The sequence below is a fragment of the Caloenas nicobarica genome, chromosome 10, assembly GCF_036013445.1.
Source record: "Caloenas nicobarica isolate bCalNic1 chromosome 10, bCalNic1.hap1, whole genome shotgun sequence".
Classification (NCBI taxonomy): Eukaryota; Metazoa; Chordata; class Aves; order Columbiformes; family Columbidae; genus Caloenas; species Caloenas nicobarica.
In genome coordinates, this window is record NC_088254.1 from 2,590,927 (window position 1) to 2,609,811 (window position 18,885).

General features: G+C 54.6%; 1 protein-coding gene across 1 annotated transcript; it reads left to right on the forward strand.

Moving 5' to 3' along the window:
* The first annotated feature begins 14,276 nt into the window (after positions 1-14,276).
* NR2E3 (nuclear receptor subfamily 2 group E member 3) lies at positions 14,277-17,344 on the forward strand. Its single transcript, XM_065641838.1, has 8 exons — positions 14,277-14,334; positions 15,243-15,393; positions 15,811-15,914; positions 16,000-16,254; positions 16,337-16,518; positions 16,712-16,943; positions 17,029-17,134; positions 17,212-17,344. Exons 1-8 carry the CDS (start codon positions 14,277-14,279, stop codon positions 17,342-17,344), a joined length of 1,221 nt encoding a protein of 406 aa, XP_065497910.1.
* The last annotated feature ends 1,541 nt before the right edge of the window (positions 17,345-18,885 follow it).

The window sequence follows — 18,885 nt, forward strand, 5'->3', positions numbered from 1 at the left end:
CAGCACCCACCTCTAGCCCATGCAGCCCCCCAGTACCCCTGCACCACCAGACTCAGCACTGGTCAGCTCCCATCCCTGGGTCTGTGGTTGACAGGTGCCATGGGGCAAGACCTTAGGTCTCCCCAGTGGGCACCGCGGTGGCTCTTGGCACCCACACAGAGCTCTTCTGGTGCCCGGACCCCACCAACCAGCCCCACCGTGGCAGCCAGCCTGTTCCGTTCTGGCATCCCGAGGCCAGTCCTAGGGGAACAAACTCAACCTGATGTGACATTTCATCACCAGACCCCTTGGATGACCCCAAAGGAGTCACAAAATGGCCCTGTGGCCATGACGTACCGATAGCTGGTGGCCACCAGACTGATGCAAAACCACCTCTTGGTGCCAAAACACTTCTTGCCCTGCAGGTGGCCCAAGGGACGGCCACCAACCTGTCCCCATCCCTGTGTCCCCGGGGCGGTGCGTGCCTGGGGTCAGCTCCAGAGCCACATTAAATTTTAATCCTTGCTCTGGGGTGTCAGCGAAGGCTTTGGCAGGGCTTGGGGTGGGTGATGTGGGAGCTGTCACCTTCTGTCACCAGGTGACCTCCACGGCATCATTTATCAAGGAGTCTCCAATAAACAAGAGCTAATTACAGCTGAAACCAGAGCCTGGGGACATGCTCAGCTTGGGGCAGCCACATTAACCCTTCCCAGCCAGCTCCAGTCCCACAGCCCTCTTATACCCTCCCAGACCTTCGTGTCTTCTTCTCGTTGATTTTGTCCCTTCCTGATTCCTACCATCCTCCCCTGGTCCCTGTTGTCCCCTCCCGATGTACCCTCTGGTTCTCACCATCCCCTTTCTGGTCCCTAGTGTCCCCTCCTGATGTACCCTCTGGTTCTCACCATCCCCTTTCTGGTCCCTAGTGTCCCCTCCTGCTCTCCATCATCCCCTCCTGCTCCTCACTAGCTGCCCCTGGGCATGAGCATCATCATCTCCTGGTCCCCATCATCCCTTTAGGTTCCTTTGGCCCCTCTTTGTCACCAGTGTCCCTTTCTAGTCCCCACCATCCCCTCCCAGTCCCCATCACCTCCTCCTCATCCCCATTATCCCTTCTTGATCCTTGTTGTCCCATCTTGGTCTCTGTCATCTCCCCTTCATCTCCATCAGCTCCTCCTGGCCTCCAGCATCTCCTTCTGGTCCCCACCACCTCCCTTCAGTCACCATTGTTTCCTCCTGGTCCCCACCATCCCCTCCTGATCTTTGATGCCCCCTCATGGTGCCCACCATCTCTCCTTGGTCTCCATCATCTGCTCCTGGTCCCCACCATCTCCCCTTGATCCCTGTTGTCTCCTCCTGGTCCCCATGACCCCATGCTGTCACCGCAGGAGCTGCCAGGACAGTGGTGCCTTCCTGGGTCACCCGATGTCCCCACTGAGCTGTCCCCAGGGCAGAGTGCACCCGCCAGCTCTCCATGGCCAGTGGGATTAGGGTGGCTGGAGCCTTGGGGCTGCTCCTGACCACAAGTTTCAAGCTCGTCACCAGCATCTTTGGTTAATTAGTAAATTAGTAATTAAACCCTCTCTGCCTGCTGGGGAGGGAGAGGAGCAGATCCCGAGGTTTTAGGCTGGGTAATCCAGTGGCATCTGCCCCAGCATCTGTCACCGAGCCGAGTCACAACCCCGCTGCGGGCTTTAACGTTTGCTCCTTCACCCCCAGCCCACCCCGCAGCCCCTCAGCCGTGGTGTCGGGCCTGCTCAGGTGCTCCCCAAACCGGGACAGGGGGAGCCCCGCTGGGTGCTGGGGTTGGGTGCTCAGCCCCAGCAGAGGGACAGGGTGCTGCTCCATGGGGACCTCACCTTGGGGACAGCACCCAGCTGGGTGTAATGGAGAATCAGGGTGGGAAACCATATTTTTGTAATTATTGGCTTTCCTAGGCGTGCCGATGATTGGCCGGCAGCAGATGGTTGGCCTGGCTAATCTCCCTCCCAAATCCCAGCTCCGGAGCTGGCTTTTACCCGACGATGAGGAGGGAACAGGCAAATTAGCCGACTCAGCACGTATCACCACACCAGCCGCTCCCTGGCGTCCCCCTACACCGGGTGCCCTGTGTCACCCACGGGTGGGCTGGCACCCTGGGGTGCAGGTGTCCCAGCACCCCTGGATCAGGCACCGGGGGGTTGTTTCACCCATGGGTGAAGCTCTGCTGAAGGGTCTGGAGGCACCAAAGCTGTGGGCAAGGGCCGGGCAGGGCGAGGTGACAGCTTGCTCCTGCCGCATTAGCCCAGCGTCATAATTCTGCCGAGGGAGGAGGGCGGCCGCTGCCGCAGATGGCGGCTGTCAGAGATCTGGGTCAGGGCTGGGGCCTGAGGCGGCACGGGGGCTGCGGCGTGGGACGGGGCACCCCAGGGGGACGGGGGGACCTGGGGGTGGAGGGGGCTGCAGGCAGGGTGGGGGAACCGTGATGCAGGTGAGGATGGAGCGATGGTGCAGGCAGGGATGGAGGGAGGATGCAGAGAGGGGGTGATGGAGCGATGCTGCAGGCAGGAGAGCGTGGAGCGATGCTGCAGGCAGGAGAGCATGGAGCGATGCTGCAGGCAGGAGAACGTGGAGAGATGCTGCAGGCAGGAGAACGTGGAGCGATGCTGCAGGCAGGAGAACGTGGAGAGATGCTGCAGGCAGGAGAACGTGGAGCGATGCTGCAGGCAGGAGAACGTGGAGCGATGCTGCAGGCAGGAGAACGTGGAGCGATGCTGCAGGCAGGGGGATGGAGCCATGCAGCAGGTGGGTGTGACAAACAGGTGACCCCCCCAGTCCCCAGATCCAGCAGTGTCACTGCCACCAGCCTCAGCAGGGACCCGCTGCCATGGACGGAGCCATGCAGCAGGCAGGGAGGATGGAGGCAGGCTGTCTTCTGAACGTTTTCAGGCTTCAGTCTGGAGAAATCAGACGTGAAGAAGCTGCCCCTCTCTCTCACTGCCCTCCAGCTCGGGAAGAGCAGGACAGACGTAGAACCATAGAATGTCCTGAGCTGGAAGGGACCCACCAGGATCATGGAGTCCAGCTCCTGTCCCTGCACAGGACAACCCCACAGGTCACACCGTGTGTCTGAGGACGTTGTCCAGTCTCTTCTTGAACACTGTCAGGTTGGGGCCGTGACACCTCCCTGGGGAGCCTGTTCCCGTGTCCAGCACCTCTGGGTGAAGAACCTTTTCCTCATGTCCAACTGACCCTCCCTGGCACATGTTCCTGCCGTTCCCTGGGTTCTGTCACTGTCACAGAGAGAAGAGCTCAGCCCTGCGCCTCCTGCTCCCCTGCTGAAGCTGCAGCCCCATGAGCTCTGCCCTCAGTCTCCTCTGCTCCAGCTGAACCAACCCAGGGACTTCAGCCGCTCCTCACGCGGCTTCCCCTCCAAACCCTTCACCAATTCTGTAGCCTCCTCTGGACACTCTCCAGTAGCTTTATCTCTTTTTATCCCGTGGTGCCCAGGCGCCCTGGAGAGGCTGGTGGGTGAGGTATGGAAGCCTTGGTGGCTCTTCCAAAGGATGACACTGGGGAACAGGCTGGTTCTGCACTGCTGCAAGGTGGGACAAGCTGCTCTAAAGCAGGGGCAGGGGATGAGCTGTTGTTTCCTCTGCATCATCTGCAAAACACCCCTGAGAAAAAGTGCCAAAAAGTAGCCGGGGCTGCTCCTCCAGCCTTTATATCCCCATGGGAGCAGGAGCCATCTGCCCTTGGGCTCCCGTTTGGGGACCAATGGCACCCAAAGGTCCTCGGGGGCGCAGGAGAGGGAAGGCACAACCCAGGCTTTTCCAGGGTGCCGGGACCCCCCATTCCTGGGCAAGAGATAAATACCGTCAGCTTTTTGGGGGAAGTTGTTTAGAAAACTCAGCAGAAGCCGGAGATGAGAGACGGGTACAAAATGGCTCATTTAGGACCCTGCTCTGGGCTCTTCCCATCCTCTCCGGGGGGACCAACCCTGACCGGTGCCACCGGCCCCCCCGGGACTTTGCTTTTCGATGAGCCGCCAGCAGCTGATGGAGCCTCGTCACCGCCGACACGAGCGTGGCCGTTCTCAGCCAGAGCCCAACAACCCCTGCATCAGCCTCTGTGTTTTCAAGCCTCATTATTAGAATTTCTGTCCCTTCTTTCGAGCATCTTCACCTATTTTTCCCTGCCAGGGCTCTGCCGGCATCCTGTTGGCTCCATCAGAGGGATGCTCCGTTTCCTGCCCCAAATCCCTCTCCATCTTTGGGGATGTCCCCGACAAGCCGTAGGGACAGCAGAAAGCCTCCGATCGGGATGTCCCATCCGACGCCGAAAGCTGGGAAAGAAACGAGGGGTGACATTTAGAAATCTCTTTGCTGTCCACCTCGGTACATCCAGCTCTGCCCAGCGCAGCAACGGGGCGGCCGGAAGGTTTGTTACAAGACTGAGTTGCATATTTTTTTTCTTTTAATAACTGCATATATGAGCTACTTATACTGCAGAATGCAGGGGTACACTGATATAACCATTATTCCCCGTGCTACATAGAGAGAGGTTTGCATATACAATATACCCTTAAACTACTATAAAATTAGAACTTTCTCAGCCGGTCTCCAAGAGGAGGACATAATCAATGCCACATGATCTTTATTTTTGTGCGTAATTATGTACGAGAAGCATTACGCCAGAAATTTGAACGCGATTCTGGTCTCAGATGCCTGAGCAACAGGAAAACGTCAAGTTAAGAGGAACATATGCACATTATAATGAAAACAAACAGGAGGCTAAAATAAATTAAGTGCTTGATAGTTTTAACGATGCTAAGATGGAATATTCAAAGGACGAGCATACTCAATTAAAAGTCTCGATTAAAGCAACCAGGCACATTCCTTTAATGGACATCAACATCCTCTTTCACTTTACTATAAACAGTCCCAAAAGTCCCCTTGTTTTCCCAGAAGCCAACGGCACCGTCCCTACAAAACCTTTTTTTCCTTCCCCTTGTTTTTTTCCTTCCCCCTTTTTTTTTCTTCTCCTTTTTTTCCTTCCCCTTTTTTTCTTTCCCTTTTTTCCTTCCCCTTTTTTCCTTCCCTTTTTTTTTCTTCTCCTTTTTTTCCTTCCCCTTTTTTTCTTTCCCTTTTTTCCTTCCCCTTTTTTTCTTTCCCTTTTTTCCTTCCCCTTTTTTCCTTCCCTTTTTTTTTCTTCCCTTTTTTCTTCCCTTTTTTTTTCTTCCCTTTTTTCTTCCCTTTTTTTTTCTTCCCTTTTCTCCTTCCCGGTTTTTTCCTTCCCCTTTTTTTCTTCCCCCTTTTTTTCCTTCCCCCTTTTTTCTTCTCTTTTTCCTTCCTTTTTTTCTTCCCTTTTTTTCCTTCCACTTTTCTTTTTCTTCCACTTTTTTTTCCTTCCCCCTTTCTTTTCCCTTCCCCTTTTTCTTTTCCCTTGTTGTCCCCCAAGCGGGGGCTGCAGTCTAGGAACCCCATACCGAGGGCTGGGCTTTGGTTTGTGTGTGGGGTGAGGTTTTGTGCGTGTATTTTTTGTGTGAGTGGTTTTCTAAATGATTTTGATTTGCAGAGGCCGGAGCCCCTGGCGTGAGTGTGAGTTGTGTCGGACTGTTTGTGGGTGCAGTTTAGTGCCCCCCGCCAGGGCTGGGTGTGTTTGGTGGTGGTTAACCTCAGGTTTTTTGCAGGTTCCTGGTGACAGGTGCCCTTGGGGTGAGCGTTTGGTGGTTTTGCCTGTAGTTTGTTGTGTCTAACTTTTTAATTTTAGTTTTATTATTTTTTTTTCCTATTTTTGCAGGTGTGTGGAAGAAGAAGAGGAAAACCAAGAAGAACGCAGAGGCCTGCGGTATGCAACTTTTTTTCAGGTTCCTGGAGGCAGGAGATGAGGCTTGTACCTTTAGTGTGTGTTTATTCTTTTTCTTTTTGGTGCTGAGGCTGGGGTTTTTAATTTTTATTTTTAAAAAATTTTTATTTTAATGTTTGTTTTAATGTTTACTTTAAATTTTTATTTTAAATTTTAAATTTTAATTTTTAAATCTATATTTTAAATTTTTAAATTTTTATTCTTAAATTTATATTTTAAATTTTAAATTTTTATTTTTAAATCGATATTTTAATTTTTATTTTTGTTCTTACATTTATATTTTAAATTTTAAATTTTTATTTTTAAATCTATATTTTAATTTTTATTTTTGTTCTTACATTTATATTTTAAATTTTAAATTTTTATTTTTAAATCGATATTTTAATTTTTATTTTTATTCTTACATTTATATTTTAAATTTTAAATTTTTATTTTTAAATCGATATTTTAATTTTTATTTTTATTCTTACATTTATATTTTAAATTTTAAATTTTTATTTTTAAATCGATATTTTAATTTTTATTTTTATTCTTACATTTATATTTTAAATTTTAAATTTTTATTTTTATTTTTAATTTTTATTTTTAATTTTAAATTTTTATTTTTATTTTTTTTAAATTTTCTTTTAGATTTTTATTTTAAATTTATTAATTTTTTTTCTTTTTCAGGCGCCTGGATGAAGAAGAGGATCAACAACCACTGGAGAAAGAAGGAGCTCTGGGGGGTGAGTATGAGGGGTTTTTTTGTCTTGATTAGGGGGCTAGAGAATCTGTGCGAACTTATCTTGGGTGCGGGATGGGTTTCATGCTCTCAAATGGTGGCTTGTGATGGGGGGGTATCCCCCTGGGGGAGGTGACTGGGTGGGCCCCCTGTGAGTGGGGGTCTGGGGGGGCCCCTTATGATTGGGACTGCTGGGTGGGGGTAAGAACAAAGTTCCTTGGCACTGGGGGGCTCCTGCCTCCCTGGGAGGGGGGGGCTCTTCTAGCTGGCCCCCAGTGCCAGGCAGGGGGAATGGGGCAGCACCGAGAAGATCTGCTGCCCCCCCTCACCTCGGGGGTGTCGAAGATCCGCCGGACCCACGGGACGTCGGTTCTGTGAGAACGCACCCGGGGAAGCGCATCCTTGGGGACAAAAGCTGTGGGGAGAGAGAGGGGTGCTGGGGGTGAGGGTCAGTGATGTTTAGGGTGCTCTGTGGTGACGTTTTTGCCGCTTTTGTCCCCATTTCTACCTCTGGCTGGAGGCGGCTCCAGCTCCCGAGCGCTCGGTGACTCTGCTCGAGGACTCTGATCCTGAGCTGCCGAGGTCGGTCAGAGAACCACAGAGTCATTTGGGTGCCAAAGACCTCTAAGATCATAGAGCCCACCTGTTGCTCTAGCGTTATCATCAATATCGCTGCGTGGGCACCGGCACAATGAGCCTGAACTTAATTCACACTCCATCACATCTGAAGAGCTTTTTCCAAGTTGGGTGAATCCATCTTGACACTTCTTACACCTTGCGTGTTTGGACTCACACTTGTTGAATGGGACAAGTTATCCTTTTTATTTAACTATACACACATTGAGCCTGAATTTAGTTAATGCTCCATTACATTAAAAAAACCCAAACAAACCAAAACCAAACATCACAAAAACAAAAGGAACTTTTTCCAACTTGGGTGGATCCATTTTTACACACTTCCTACACTGTGCATATTTACACTCATCAAATAAAAAGGATAGCTTGTCCCATTCGACTAAATAGATGTTGAGCCTGAATCTAGTTCATGCTCCATTACATCAAAGAAGTTAAAAGGAACTTTTTCCAACTTTGAGTCCATCTCGCACCTGAATCCATCCTGACGCTTCCTACACCATACATGACTTGTCGAATGGGACGAGTTACCCTTTTAATTTAACTAAATACACATTGAGCCTGAATTTAGTTCATGCTCCCTTACATCTAAAATAAAAGGAACTTTTTCTAACTTGAGCAAGTCCGTCTTTACACTTCCTACACTTTGCATGTTTCTACTCACTCATTAAATAAAAAGGATAACTTGTCCTGTTCAACTAAACGGAAGATAAAGAATATATCCAGCCTAATTAATTACCCCCCAAAAGTAAGTCGTTGGACTTTGATTCTTAGTAACAAGGTTTGGAACGGGAAAGCTGCTTCTTTAAGAGAAAAATACATACAGAAGATGAGTGACTGCTGAATGCCACTTTCTCCCAGAAGAGCAAGATTCTACTAACTGGTTAATTCTCGCAGCCTGGCTTTGTGCTGCTCTCCTGCTCTGCTCAAGGTTGAGACCTGGTGCCCTTGGTCAAGCTCTGCCTAAGCTGGAGCTGAGACCAAACCAGAGACTTAATGTCCCACTGGCACCGAACTGCAGGGTTTGTAGCCAAACCCCAAACACAACGAACTCCAGAAAAGCCCTAGCTGGGTTTTTCCTCTTCTTAAATAATAATTGCACTTCTTAAAGTTGCAATTATTTTGCTAATCCCACTGGAAACGTTAAGTTTGGGCACAGAGGCGGGGCGGGTGCTGCAAACAGAGGAGGTGGGAACATCTTTCTTGTTGACGCTGTTTATTTTCTCCCCTGCCTTAACCTGTGTGTAAAGTGCTCTCCGGGTGTCAGTGTGTCCATCTCTTACCTGTGGGAGCCGTGCAGCCTCTTTGTGCTCCTGCTGGATCCTCTGCTGTGGAACAGCAGTGGCTGGGGCTGGCCTGGGGGTCCCGAAGGAGAAGGCATGAGGTGAGGGCAGGGGTGGGGAAAAGGGGGTGCAGAGTCCTGTGCTGTGTGAGCACCCCGCATCCTGCTCCCGTGCTGATTATCTTCGCAACTGGAGCCTCTGGAAGCCGTTTGAAGAGCGCTGTCTGTATCCGACCTCCACAGTAAAATATTTTCTTGAATTCAGAGTCTGATGCTTTATTTTGTGTGCTTTACCCCATGTCGCTCCTGCCTTTACTGTGCCCCCAACAGGGCTGAACATTTGAGACTTGTGGGGAAGAGGGAGGGAGAATTGACGATCCTGATGTGTCCCTTCCAACTTGAGATATTCTGTGCTCCACCTCACGGGGGCCGTGCTCCAGGTGACAGTCCTGGCTCTGCCACAGCCTCCGTCATCTCTCATAAAAGCAGAGAGTAGAATCACAGAAGGGTTTGGGTTGAAGGGCCCTTCCGGCTCCCCCAGTGCCCCCCCTGCCATGAGCAGGGACATCTGCACCAGCTCAGGTTGCTCAGAGCCCCGTCCAGCCTGGCCTGGGATGTCCCCAGGGATGGTTCAGCCACCACCTCTCTGGCCAACCTGGGACAGGCTCTCAGCACCCTCAGGGCCAACAATTATCTTATGTCTAGCCTGAATCTCCTCTCTTTTACTTTAAAACCATTGCTCTGTGTCCCCGTGCTGGACCTGCTCCTCACTGAGAGGGGTGCTGAGCCCCCTGAGGCTTCAGGTCGCTCTGAGCTGGGGTGATGCTGCTGGGGGGGGTCACAGTGCAACTGCCTCTAAGAATTGCCAAATTATAGAGGTTGGAAAAGACCCGTAAAGTCGTCAAGGATCCTGGAGCAGAGCACAAGACACTGTGGCTCTCGGCTGTCACCATGTGCGCTTGATGGCACCTTGCGGCGAGCGCTGCCAGAGAGCAGGAGCTGTGGGTTCGTCCGATGGGACACACTGATGATGCTCTTATGGTACCTGGAAACAGCTGCTGCCATTTGGGCATTTTTTTGGGGGGTCCCTCTCTAGACGTGCAGCCCCTGCCAGCCCAGCACAGACCCCCCAGCCAAGAGATGGGTCAAGTCCAGCCCCAACAAGGATTGTTACAGCCCGAACACAAACCTGCCCCTGTGTGCCATTTGGCACAAGCCTTGTGCTGCTGGGGCGGCAGGTGACAGCAGCCGTGGCTGTATGTGCATGGGGAACACTTTATACTGTGTATTTCCCCGCTGTGTTTGGGGAACGTGGCGAAGCTGAGGAAGCCTGAGCACTACAAGGGGGGAAAAGTGAATTATTACCAGCAGTTCTGAGACTTAACACCATGTGAGGTGCCTCTCCTGACTTTACCTCCCCACTTCTGTGCTGCCCTGGGCAGTTTGAATTCCAGCATCGATAACCTCTAAAGGAATTTCTCCCTTCCCCAGCACAAACACCAGCGCCAGGCTGTGGATAAGCACCAAGTCCATGTGCAGGAAACAAATCAAAACCCAGAGAAACTTCCCGGGGCAAAATAACATTTGCTCCAAGCTGGGCAAAGCACTCGCCTCTCTTGAGGCTAAGTTAGCTAATTAATGCTGCCAAGAGCTCAACAACCAAGGCAGCGCACAGAGTGGAGTGGAATAAAGTGGAATGATGCCCGAAGGCTCTCCCGAGGTGTCCCCCGAGGACTTGGTGACACTGGAACCGCTAATGCCGGTTGTGATGGATGTGGTGAAGGCGAGTGTGACCTGTCCTGCAGCTGGTTGGTGCCCGAGAGAGACAGCGAAGGGACACCGGAATCCACATCGGCACATGCATGAAGTGCCAAGGCAGGAGAAGTGCCCGAGACTGAGCCCCGCTGGCCACCCCACAGGCACAGCTCCAGCCCCGTATTCCCCGGTTTACCACTATAGGTTTTCCCCAGCAGCGCAGACACGACCGCCCGTGTTACACACAGCTCAGAGATGCAGCAGGACCGCAAACCAAACCGTCTGTCCAGCAGCCGACGGCTCGGACGCCGCTGCCTTGGGCACCTCCTGGGGCTTGGAAATGCAGGACTGCTTCAGCAGCCGTCATAGAATCATTTTGCTTGGAAAAGACCTTTAAAAATCACCAAGTCCAACCGTTACCCCAACACTACCAAGTCCACCACTACGCCACGTCCCTGAGAACCTCATGTCCGTCTGTCCAGCCCCTCCAGGGATGGTGACTCCAGCACTGCCCTGGGCAGCCTGTTCCAACCCTTTCTGGGAAGAAATCGTTCCCGATGTTCGGTCTAAACTTCCCCTGGTGCTGTGGATTCGATCCCTTTCAGGCCCAGGAAAAACAAGGCTCTGGCCTTGACAGCACGTCGCGCAGGGTGCAGGGATGCTTGTAGGGGGTCTCGCATCCCCGTCCCCTCTCCGAGGCTTGTCCTGCCCCCCCCCAGACCTCCCAATACCCCCCAAACATCCTCAGAGAACCCCAAAGTCCCCCCCAGCCCTGCAGACACGCTTCTTGGAGGGGAAACCAGTGAGGCGAGTGGTGATTTTAATTCACCCTCATCACCCAGGTCATCTCCTAGGGACAGGTTTTCACCTTTGGGTATCTAAAGACAGAGGGGGACGATCGAGGTGCAACTATCAGGATGCAAAACCCCCCCCAGGAGACTGAACCCCAGAGGCTGCTGCTTGTAGGGGAGTCAAACAAGCTGGGCTCCCCCAGCGCCGCGGGGCCCAAACGGAGGAGAACACTCATCTCCGGGGACAGGACAGGAGCCAAACTCACCCCCAGCACCCGTCACAGAAAAGCCAGACAGCATTTGCACCCCCAGGGGAGCCCCCACTCTGCTCCCACCCCCAGAACCAGGAGGAACCTAAGCCCAAAGCCTGTGCTGCCACAGGGAGGGGCAGGGAAAAAAACCCCTGCTAACGAAGCACTGATAATGAGCAGGTGTGACAGCAGCTCACGAGGCTCAAGGAAGGGGAACAAGTGACATCAGCCTCAAACGGCGCCTTGACACTCCCCAAAACCCTCCTGGATAGGCCAAAAGCCTTGACCATGAATCCTACTGGAAAGTTAATATCAGACTAACAATAAATGAGATGTCTAGCAATAATTAACTTCCAATTGCAGAACAAAACCTATCCTGGGAGTGAGAAGTCAACCACGGACAGTTGATTAATTAGCGATTACTGCTAAGTTTGGCGGGCGGAAGTAAACTTTGCTCATTATAATGTCATTTTAATACAGACCCACACCTCCTCGTTGAAGGGTACCCACCTCCAGGAGACTTCTATTCACTGAGCATGTGTAGAAAGACTAATGCTATATAACTTGTATAGAAATGTTGTAACCAATCAGCCCTACAGGACTGCCCTGAGGGCATGTATATAGTAATAAGATTTTGTATAAATGACTGAGACTTCTACATTGCTGGGATGCTAGTTTGGTCCAGCATCCAGACTTGTGCAACTCTAATAAAATAAATATATCTCATCTCTGTGTGCAGAATTTGGCTGATTTGCATGCACACCGGGCAAAGAACAATGTTTTGGGGACAACACCTCCCTGCCTCCCCCCACACCTACTGCCCCAGTCGCAGGCTCGGTCACCAGCTGCCAATGGGCTGTTGGGTTTTGGGGGGAGCCTGTGGGGAGCTGAGCACGGAGGTTTTTGGGGTGGCCTTGGTCTGGCAGTTCAGGGACAGTTTGACATTCTGTCATTGGTTTTCCACCAAGATCCAACCTCCACCTCCCCTGGCGCAACTTGAGGCCGTTTCCTCTGGTCCTGGCGCTTGTTCCTGGGGAGCAGAGCCCGACCCCCCCTGGCTCCAAGCTCCTTTCAGGCAGGTCAGAGATCAGAAGGTCTCCCCTCAGCTCCTGTTCTCCAGCTGAACCCCCAGCTCCCTCAGCCGCTCCCATCACACTTGTGCTCCAGCCCCTTCCCCAGCTCCGTTCCCTTCTCTCAACTCGCTCCAGCACCTCAAGGCCTTTCTTGGCGTGAGGGGCCCAAAACTGACCCCAGGATCCACGGTTTGGCCTCCCCAGCGCCCAGCACAGGGGACGGTCGCTGCCCTGGTCCCAGGTGAGGTTTTTGCACCAGGATGGTGGCCGAGGAGCAAGAGAGCGACTCCAGCGAGACACTGCAGCACTTGGCAGAGCCGCTGGTGCTGAAGCTTCAAGTATTTCTCCTGTGCCGACAGTGAACCCCAGAAAAAGAACCACATGAGGAAGTCAGCGGCAAGGGCCGGGCAGGGCGAGGTGACAGCTTGCTCCTGCCGCATTAGCCCAGCGTCATAATTCTGCCGAGGGAGGAGGGCGGCCGCTGCCGCAGATGGCGGCTGTCAGAGATCTGGGTCAGGGCTGGGGCCTGAGGCGGCACGGGGGCTGCGGCGTGGGACGGGGCACCCCAGGGGGACGGGGGGACCTGGGGGTGGAGGGGGCTGCAGGCAGGGTGGGGGAACCGTGATGCAGGTGAGGATGGAGCGATGGTGCAGGCAGGGATGGAGGGAGGATGCGGAGAGGGGGTGATGGAGCGATGCTGCAGGCAGGAGAACGTGGAGCGATGCTGCAGGCAGGAGAACGTGGAGCGATGCTGCAGGCAGGAGAACGTGGAGAGATGCTGCAGGCAGGGGGATGGAGCCAAGCAGCAGGTGGGTGTGACAAACAGGTGACCCCCCCAGTCCCCAGATCCAGCAGTGTCACTGCCACCAGCCTCAGCAGGGACCCGCTGCCAGCTCCCGTTGCCTGGGACACCTCCACAGGGACCACAGGCGGCAGCGACAACCCTGGGGCTGCAGGCTGAGCCCCCCAGGAGGGACACAGGGAACTGGGGACCCCCAACCACAGCCCAGCGCATCCCTGGTGACAACCCGAGCCAGGTGACAGTGGCCACCCACCATCCCCCTGAGCTGGGCAGGGGGGGTTTAGCAGCTAAAGCCCTCAAATCCCAAATTGTGCTGCCCTGTCACAGCAAGGGTTTAGCGGCAGTTGCGTAACCCCGGGGGCCACCTGGCCCCCACCCGCTGCCGTGTCAGCAACCCCGGCCCAATGCTCGGGGGGGGGGCCCTGTGACCCCCCATCAGGGGAAACTGAGGCACGGGGGGTGCTCTGTGCTGACTGCAGGGGCTAAGCCGCTTGCGGGGGGGGTACTGAGCATCCCCCCTCCCCTTGCCATCAGGGCCGGTAATTAATTACTTGGGGCAGGGAAATTACCCCCCTTAATTACCACTTTTCGTTATTCCCCTCTAACCGCCTTAGCAAAGGGCTTATGCGCTTATAGGACCTGGTGGGTCCCAATCTGGGGGGAAACATGGGGGGTCCCTCCCCTGAGCCCCATCTCCCACCCACGCCGCAATCTCAGCCTCTCAGTGCTAGGTGGGGGGCACACGTGGTGTCAGGGTGACACCCCCACACTGGCCCATGGTGACACGGGGCGGGGGATGGGGGAAGTGGCTTGGGTGTCGCAGGGTTTAGGGTTACAGGGCTGGGGCTCAGCACCTTTTTAATTCTTCATCGCGTGGCTGATTGATCCATCCACCCCCCCCCGCCCCCCGCCCTGCGCAGACACTAAAGATTAAGAGGGTGACAAAGAGGCGGCTGCTTACACAGCGCCCGCCGCTAAGCTGCCTTGAAGAGAGCAAGGCAAGAGCCCCGCTGCCCGCAGAGCCACCAGAGCACCCACCACCTCGCCGGAGCACCCACCACCTCACCGGAGCCCGGGGCACCCACCGCGGGGCAGCCCAAGGGAGGGGACGGGGACAGGGCCAGGTCAGGAACGGTGGGTCAGCGATGGCCGCGTCGCCGGCGGGGTCGGTGGTGAGCGCTGGGCTGGATGATAGTCCCACCGGTAAGAGGTTTTGCTTGAGCGGGTGCAACAGGGTGGGACCGCGGTGGCTGGCGGGGTGTTTCTTCAGGGTGGTTGGGGTTCCCATCATGGGCCTTCTCCAGGATATCCAGGGTCCCCGTCATGGCTCTTCTCAGGGATGGCTGGGGTCCTCATCGTGGTCCTTCTCCAAGATTCTTGGGGTTCCTATCATGGTCCTTTAAGATGTCTGGGTTCCCCACTGCGGTCCTTATCTGGGATGCCTGGGGTCCTCATCATGGTTCTTCTCCAAGATACCCAGGGTCCCCATCATGGCTTTTCTCCTGGATGCCTGGGGTTCTCAGCTATCACCTTTTTTCCATTGAGATCCTTCCCTGGGCCAGGGCTCCTGCAGTTCCCAACCCCAACGCTCTCCATGATGCCCACAGTCCTCATCCTGGTCCTTCTCCAGGATCCCTGTGGTCCCCCGCCATGGCCTTTCTGCAGGATGCCCGTAGTCCTCAGCCACAATCCTTTCCTGGATGTCTCTGGTCCCCAGCCCTTCTCCAGGATCCCCACGGTCCCCTGCTGTGACCCTTCTCTGGGATGTCCACAGTCCCTTGCTGGGATGCCCAGCGTTCCCAGCCGTGGCCCTTCTTCAAGACACCTCCAGTCCCTGGCAGTGGATCTTCTCTGAGACGCCCGGTGTCTCCTCACTGGGACACCTGGTGTCTCCATTCCTAGAGACAACGTTTCATGCCTTTCTAAAAGTCTCGTGAAACCTCATCCTGCAGCATCCCAGGCGCTGGGGTCCATGTCCCTGAGCTGGACCAGCAGAGAGGGAAACCACCCCCCGTCTCCAGCCTGCTGAGCGGCAGCGGGGACAGGTGGGAGGGACAAGGGACATCGGGGTGTCCCAAGTCACCCTGACCGCGGCGGCTCTGCTCCCGCAGGGCTGAGCCCGGCGCCCGGCAAGGCGCTGAGCCCCGTGCTGCTGTGCAAGGTGTGCGGGGACACCAGCAGCGGGAAGCACTACGGCATCTACGCCTGCAACGGCTGCAGCGGCTTCTTCAAGCGCAGCGTCCGCAGGAAGCTCATCTACAGGTGGGGACGGGGCCAAGGGGTCCCTGTGGGGCAGGGACCCGGGGGACGGGCACCCAGCGGGGCAGGGACCCAGGGGAACGTGAACCCAGAAGTGCAGGGACCAGGGGACAGGCACTTCATGAGGGGGGTGTCCAGGGCACCCACGGGGCCAGGACACCCATCAGGGCAGGGTGTTGAGTGGGACAATGCAGCCATGGAAGGGACAGGGCACCCACCGGTGACAGGGTGTTCATTGGGACAGGACACCTGTTGGGGACAGGGTGCCCATTGGGGCAGGGCACTTGTTGTGTGGAGGACACCTGTGGTGGGGGGAAGAGACACCCAAGAGGGACCAAGCACCCCCAGGACGTGTCAGCCCTGCAGGTAGGACACCCCTGAAGGACAAGGGCCACCCCAGCGTGTCACCTCTCCCCACAGGTGCCAGGCGGGGACGGGGCTGTGCCCGGTGGACAAAGCCCATCGCAACCAGTGCCAGGCCTGCCGGCTCAAGAAGTGCCTGCAGGCCGGCATGAACAAGGACGGTGAGACGGGTGGGAGGGGACACACAGTCACAGATGGCAGGGGGACAGCAGGGTGGCCGGTGCTGATGCCGCCGTGTCCCTGCAGCCGTGCAGAACGAGCGCCAGCCCCGCAGCACGGCCCAGGTCCGGCTGGACAGCATCGAGCTGGACACCGAGCTACCCCCCGAGCACGTGGCCACCACCCGGGAGGTCCCCCCGACCCCCTGCCCAGCTCCCCACGGTCCCGCTGCCACCGTCGCCGTCACCCCAGGTCCCCGAGCGCCCACGCCGCCCACCAACCACCGCTTCATGGCCAGCCTGATGACGGCAGAGACGTGCGCCAAGCTGGAGCCTGAGGACGGTGGGTGTCCACCGGCAGGGAGGGGACGGGCAGGTGGTCCCCACGGTGAGGTCACCACCAGCGTCCTCTTCCATCCCAGCAGCCGATGAGACGGTGGATGTGATGGGCAGCGAGCCGGAGCGGACGGCTGGTGAATACCAGGTGGCACCGTACCCGGTGGCCAGCCCCGAAAACGTCTACGAGACCTCTGCGCGTCTCCTCTTCATGGCCGTGAAATGGGCCAAAAACCTGCCCGTCTTCTCCAACCTGCCCTTCCGTGACCAGGTGGGCTTGGGGACCCCTCCATGGAGCAATGGGGACCCCCAAAAAGTGTAGGCAATCAGTGGGATGGGGCTGGCTGGAGCATCTCAATTTTCAGGGTCTTGGGGTCCCACCTCCAGATGATGCTCTTCAGCCCAACCAACTGTGGTGGCTCTGGGGGTGACGGGGGTTTTTGGGGCTCCCCCCGTGTCCCCAGGTGATCCTGCTGGAAGAAGCGTGGAGCGAGCTGTTCCTGCTCTGTGCCATCCAGTGGTCCATGCCCCTGGAGAGCTGTCCCCTGCTGGCTGTCCCCGAGCCGGCCCCGGGCAAGCTTCTGCCCGCCGCCCTGGACGTCCGCGCGCTGCAGGAGACCCTCGGCCGCTTCAAGGCCTTGGCCGTTGACCCCACCGAATTCGCCTGCATGAAGGCCGTGGTGCTCTTCAAACCAGGTGAGGGGACCCACCAGCACCCACCGCCACCCATCCCTATGTCCCCATGTCCCCACCCCACTCCGTCACCCCCTTGTCCCCGCAGAGACCCGTGGCCTGAAGGACCCGGAGCAGGTGGAGAACCTGCAGGACCAGTCGCAGGTGATGCTGGGCCAGCACAACCGTTCGCACTACCCCGGGCAACCCGTCAGGTATCGTTGTCCCCACGTCCCCAGAGGTGACACCGGGGGTGGTGACACCCGCCCACGGCCACCACTCTGTCCCCCAGGTTCGGGAAGCTGCTGCTGCTGCTGCCGGCGCTGCGCTTCATCTCCTCGGAGCGCGTGGAGCTGCTCTTCTTCCGCCGGACCATCGGCAACACCCCCATGGAGAAGCTGCTGTGTGACATGTTCAAGAACTGACCCCTCCCCTCCACCTCCATGTCACCCGGCTTGTCACCCTGCATCGGCACCATGTCACCCCCATCCTGGGGTATCACCCAGGGAGGTGTGAAGGTGCCCATGGTCACATCTCCAGGGTGGTGGCCAGGACCATGGGACGCTGCCGGTGGCTGGGACATGGGGACAGCTGGGGACAGCAGGATGTCCCTGAGCAGGTGGCAGCTGCGCTGGGAGCACTTTGCTGGGGTGGGTGCCCTGATGGGTGTCACTGTCCCATGGATCCAGGAAAGGTACCCTTGCTGTGGCACCAGCACCTGCGGGGACCCGCTGCCACCCAGGGGTGACACTGGCCAGGGGGTGACACCATCCCGGGGGTGACACCACCCCGGGGGTATGACCCCAGCCTGGGGTGACACCGGCCGGGGGTGACACCATCCCGGGGGTGACACCATCCTGGGACCAGGTGCACCCCCCGTCCCGCAATCACTGCCCCTCACTCCCAGGGTGTGACTCCAGCTCTGTGACCCCAGGGGACATTTGGGGACAGACCCTCATCCCTGTGTCCTGGGGGCTCCTGTTTCCCCCCCATCCCCCTTTTATACTCGGAATAAAGAGGGTTTTTGCAGCCAGACTCCGCCTGCAGCCAAATCAAGGTCCCCGTCCTAAGTGTAAATAATCTAAATTTAAATAAATAAAATAATTTATCTGAATATTAGAAAGCTGAATATAAATGAGATGTATATAAATAAGATTAATTAAATAATCAGAATATAAATATTCTCAATATAAACAAGAAATAATGTGGATATAAATAAAATGAAAGAAATAATCTGAATAGAAAGGGAATAAAAGAATCTAAATAGAAGTGAAATGGACAGAAATAATCTGAATTAAATAATCTGAAAACAAATACATTGATAATAAATTATCTGAAGAAAAATAAAATAAATATAAATAATCTGATTAGAAAATAACTGAAAATCAATTATCTGAATAGAAATGAATTGAGAATAAGTTATATGAACAGAAATATTCATATATCTATATTTTCTGAATAGAAATAATCTGAACAGAAAAAAATTAAAAATAAATGATCTGAAGAGAAAAAATCTGAATAAAATCTGAACATAAATAAGATGAAAATAAATTATCTGAATGGAAATATTCTGTAGATCAAGAAGACAAATAGAAATAATCTGAATAGAAATAAAATGACTATAAGGCTCAGACCGGGGAGCAGCATCGACCGCAGAACCCAGCACCAGCGGCTCCTCGTTAGGGCTCCTTAATTAGCGTGGTGTGGGGGTTTGTGAAGCTGAGGAGGGTTTGGGGGAAAAATCCACAAATGGCACCTTGTCCACACCAGGGGCTGATGGCAGATGGGAAAAATCCCCCCAAAAACCCCAAATCCCCCCAAACCGACGGTAACTCCGGGCTGGACAAGCAGCAGCAGCCCCAGGGCACCAGAAATTCTCCGTCTTTATAGAATTACACTTTTATTTCTCTTTTTTTTTTTTTTTTTGGTCCTTTTTTAAACAATTTCTAGCGCGGATGACACAGGA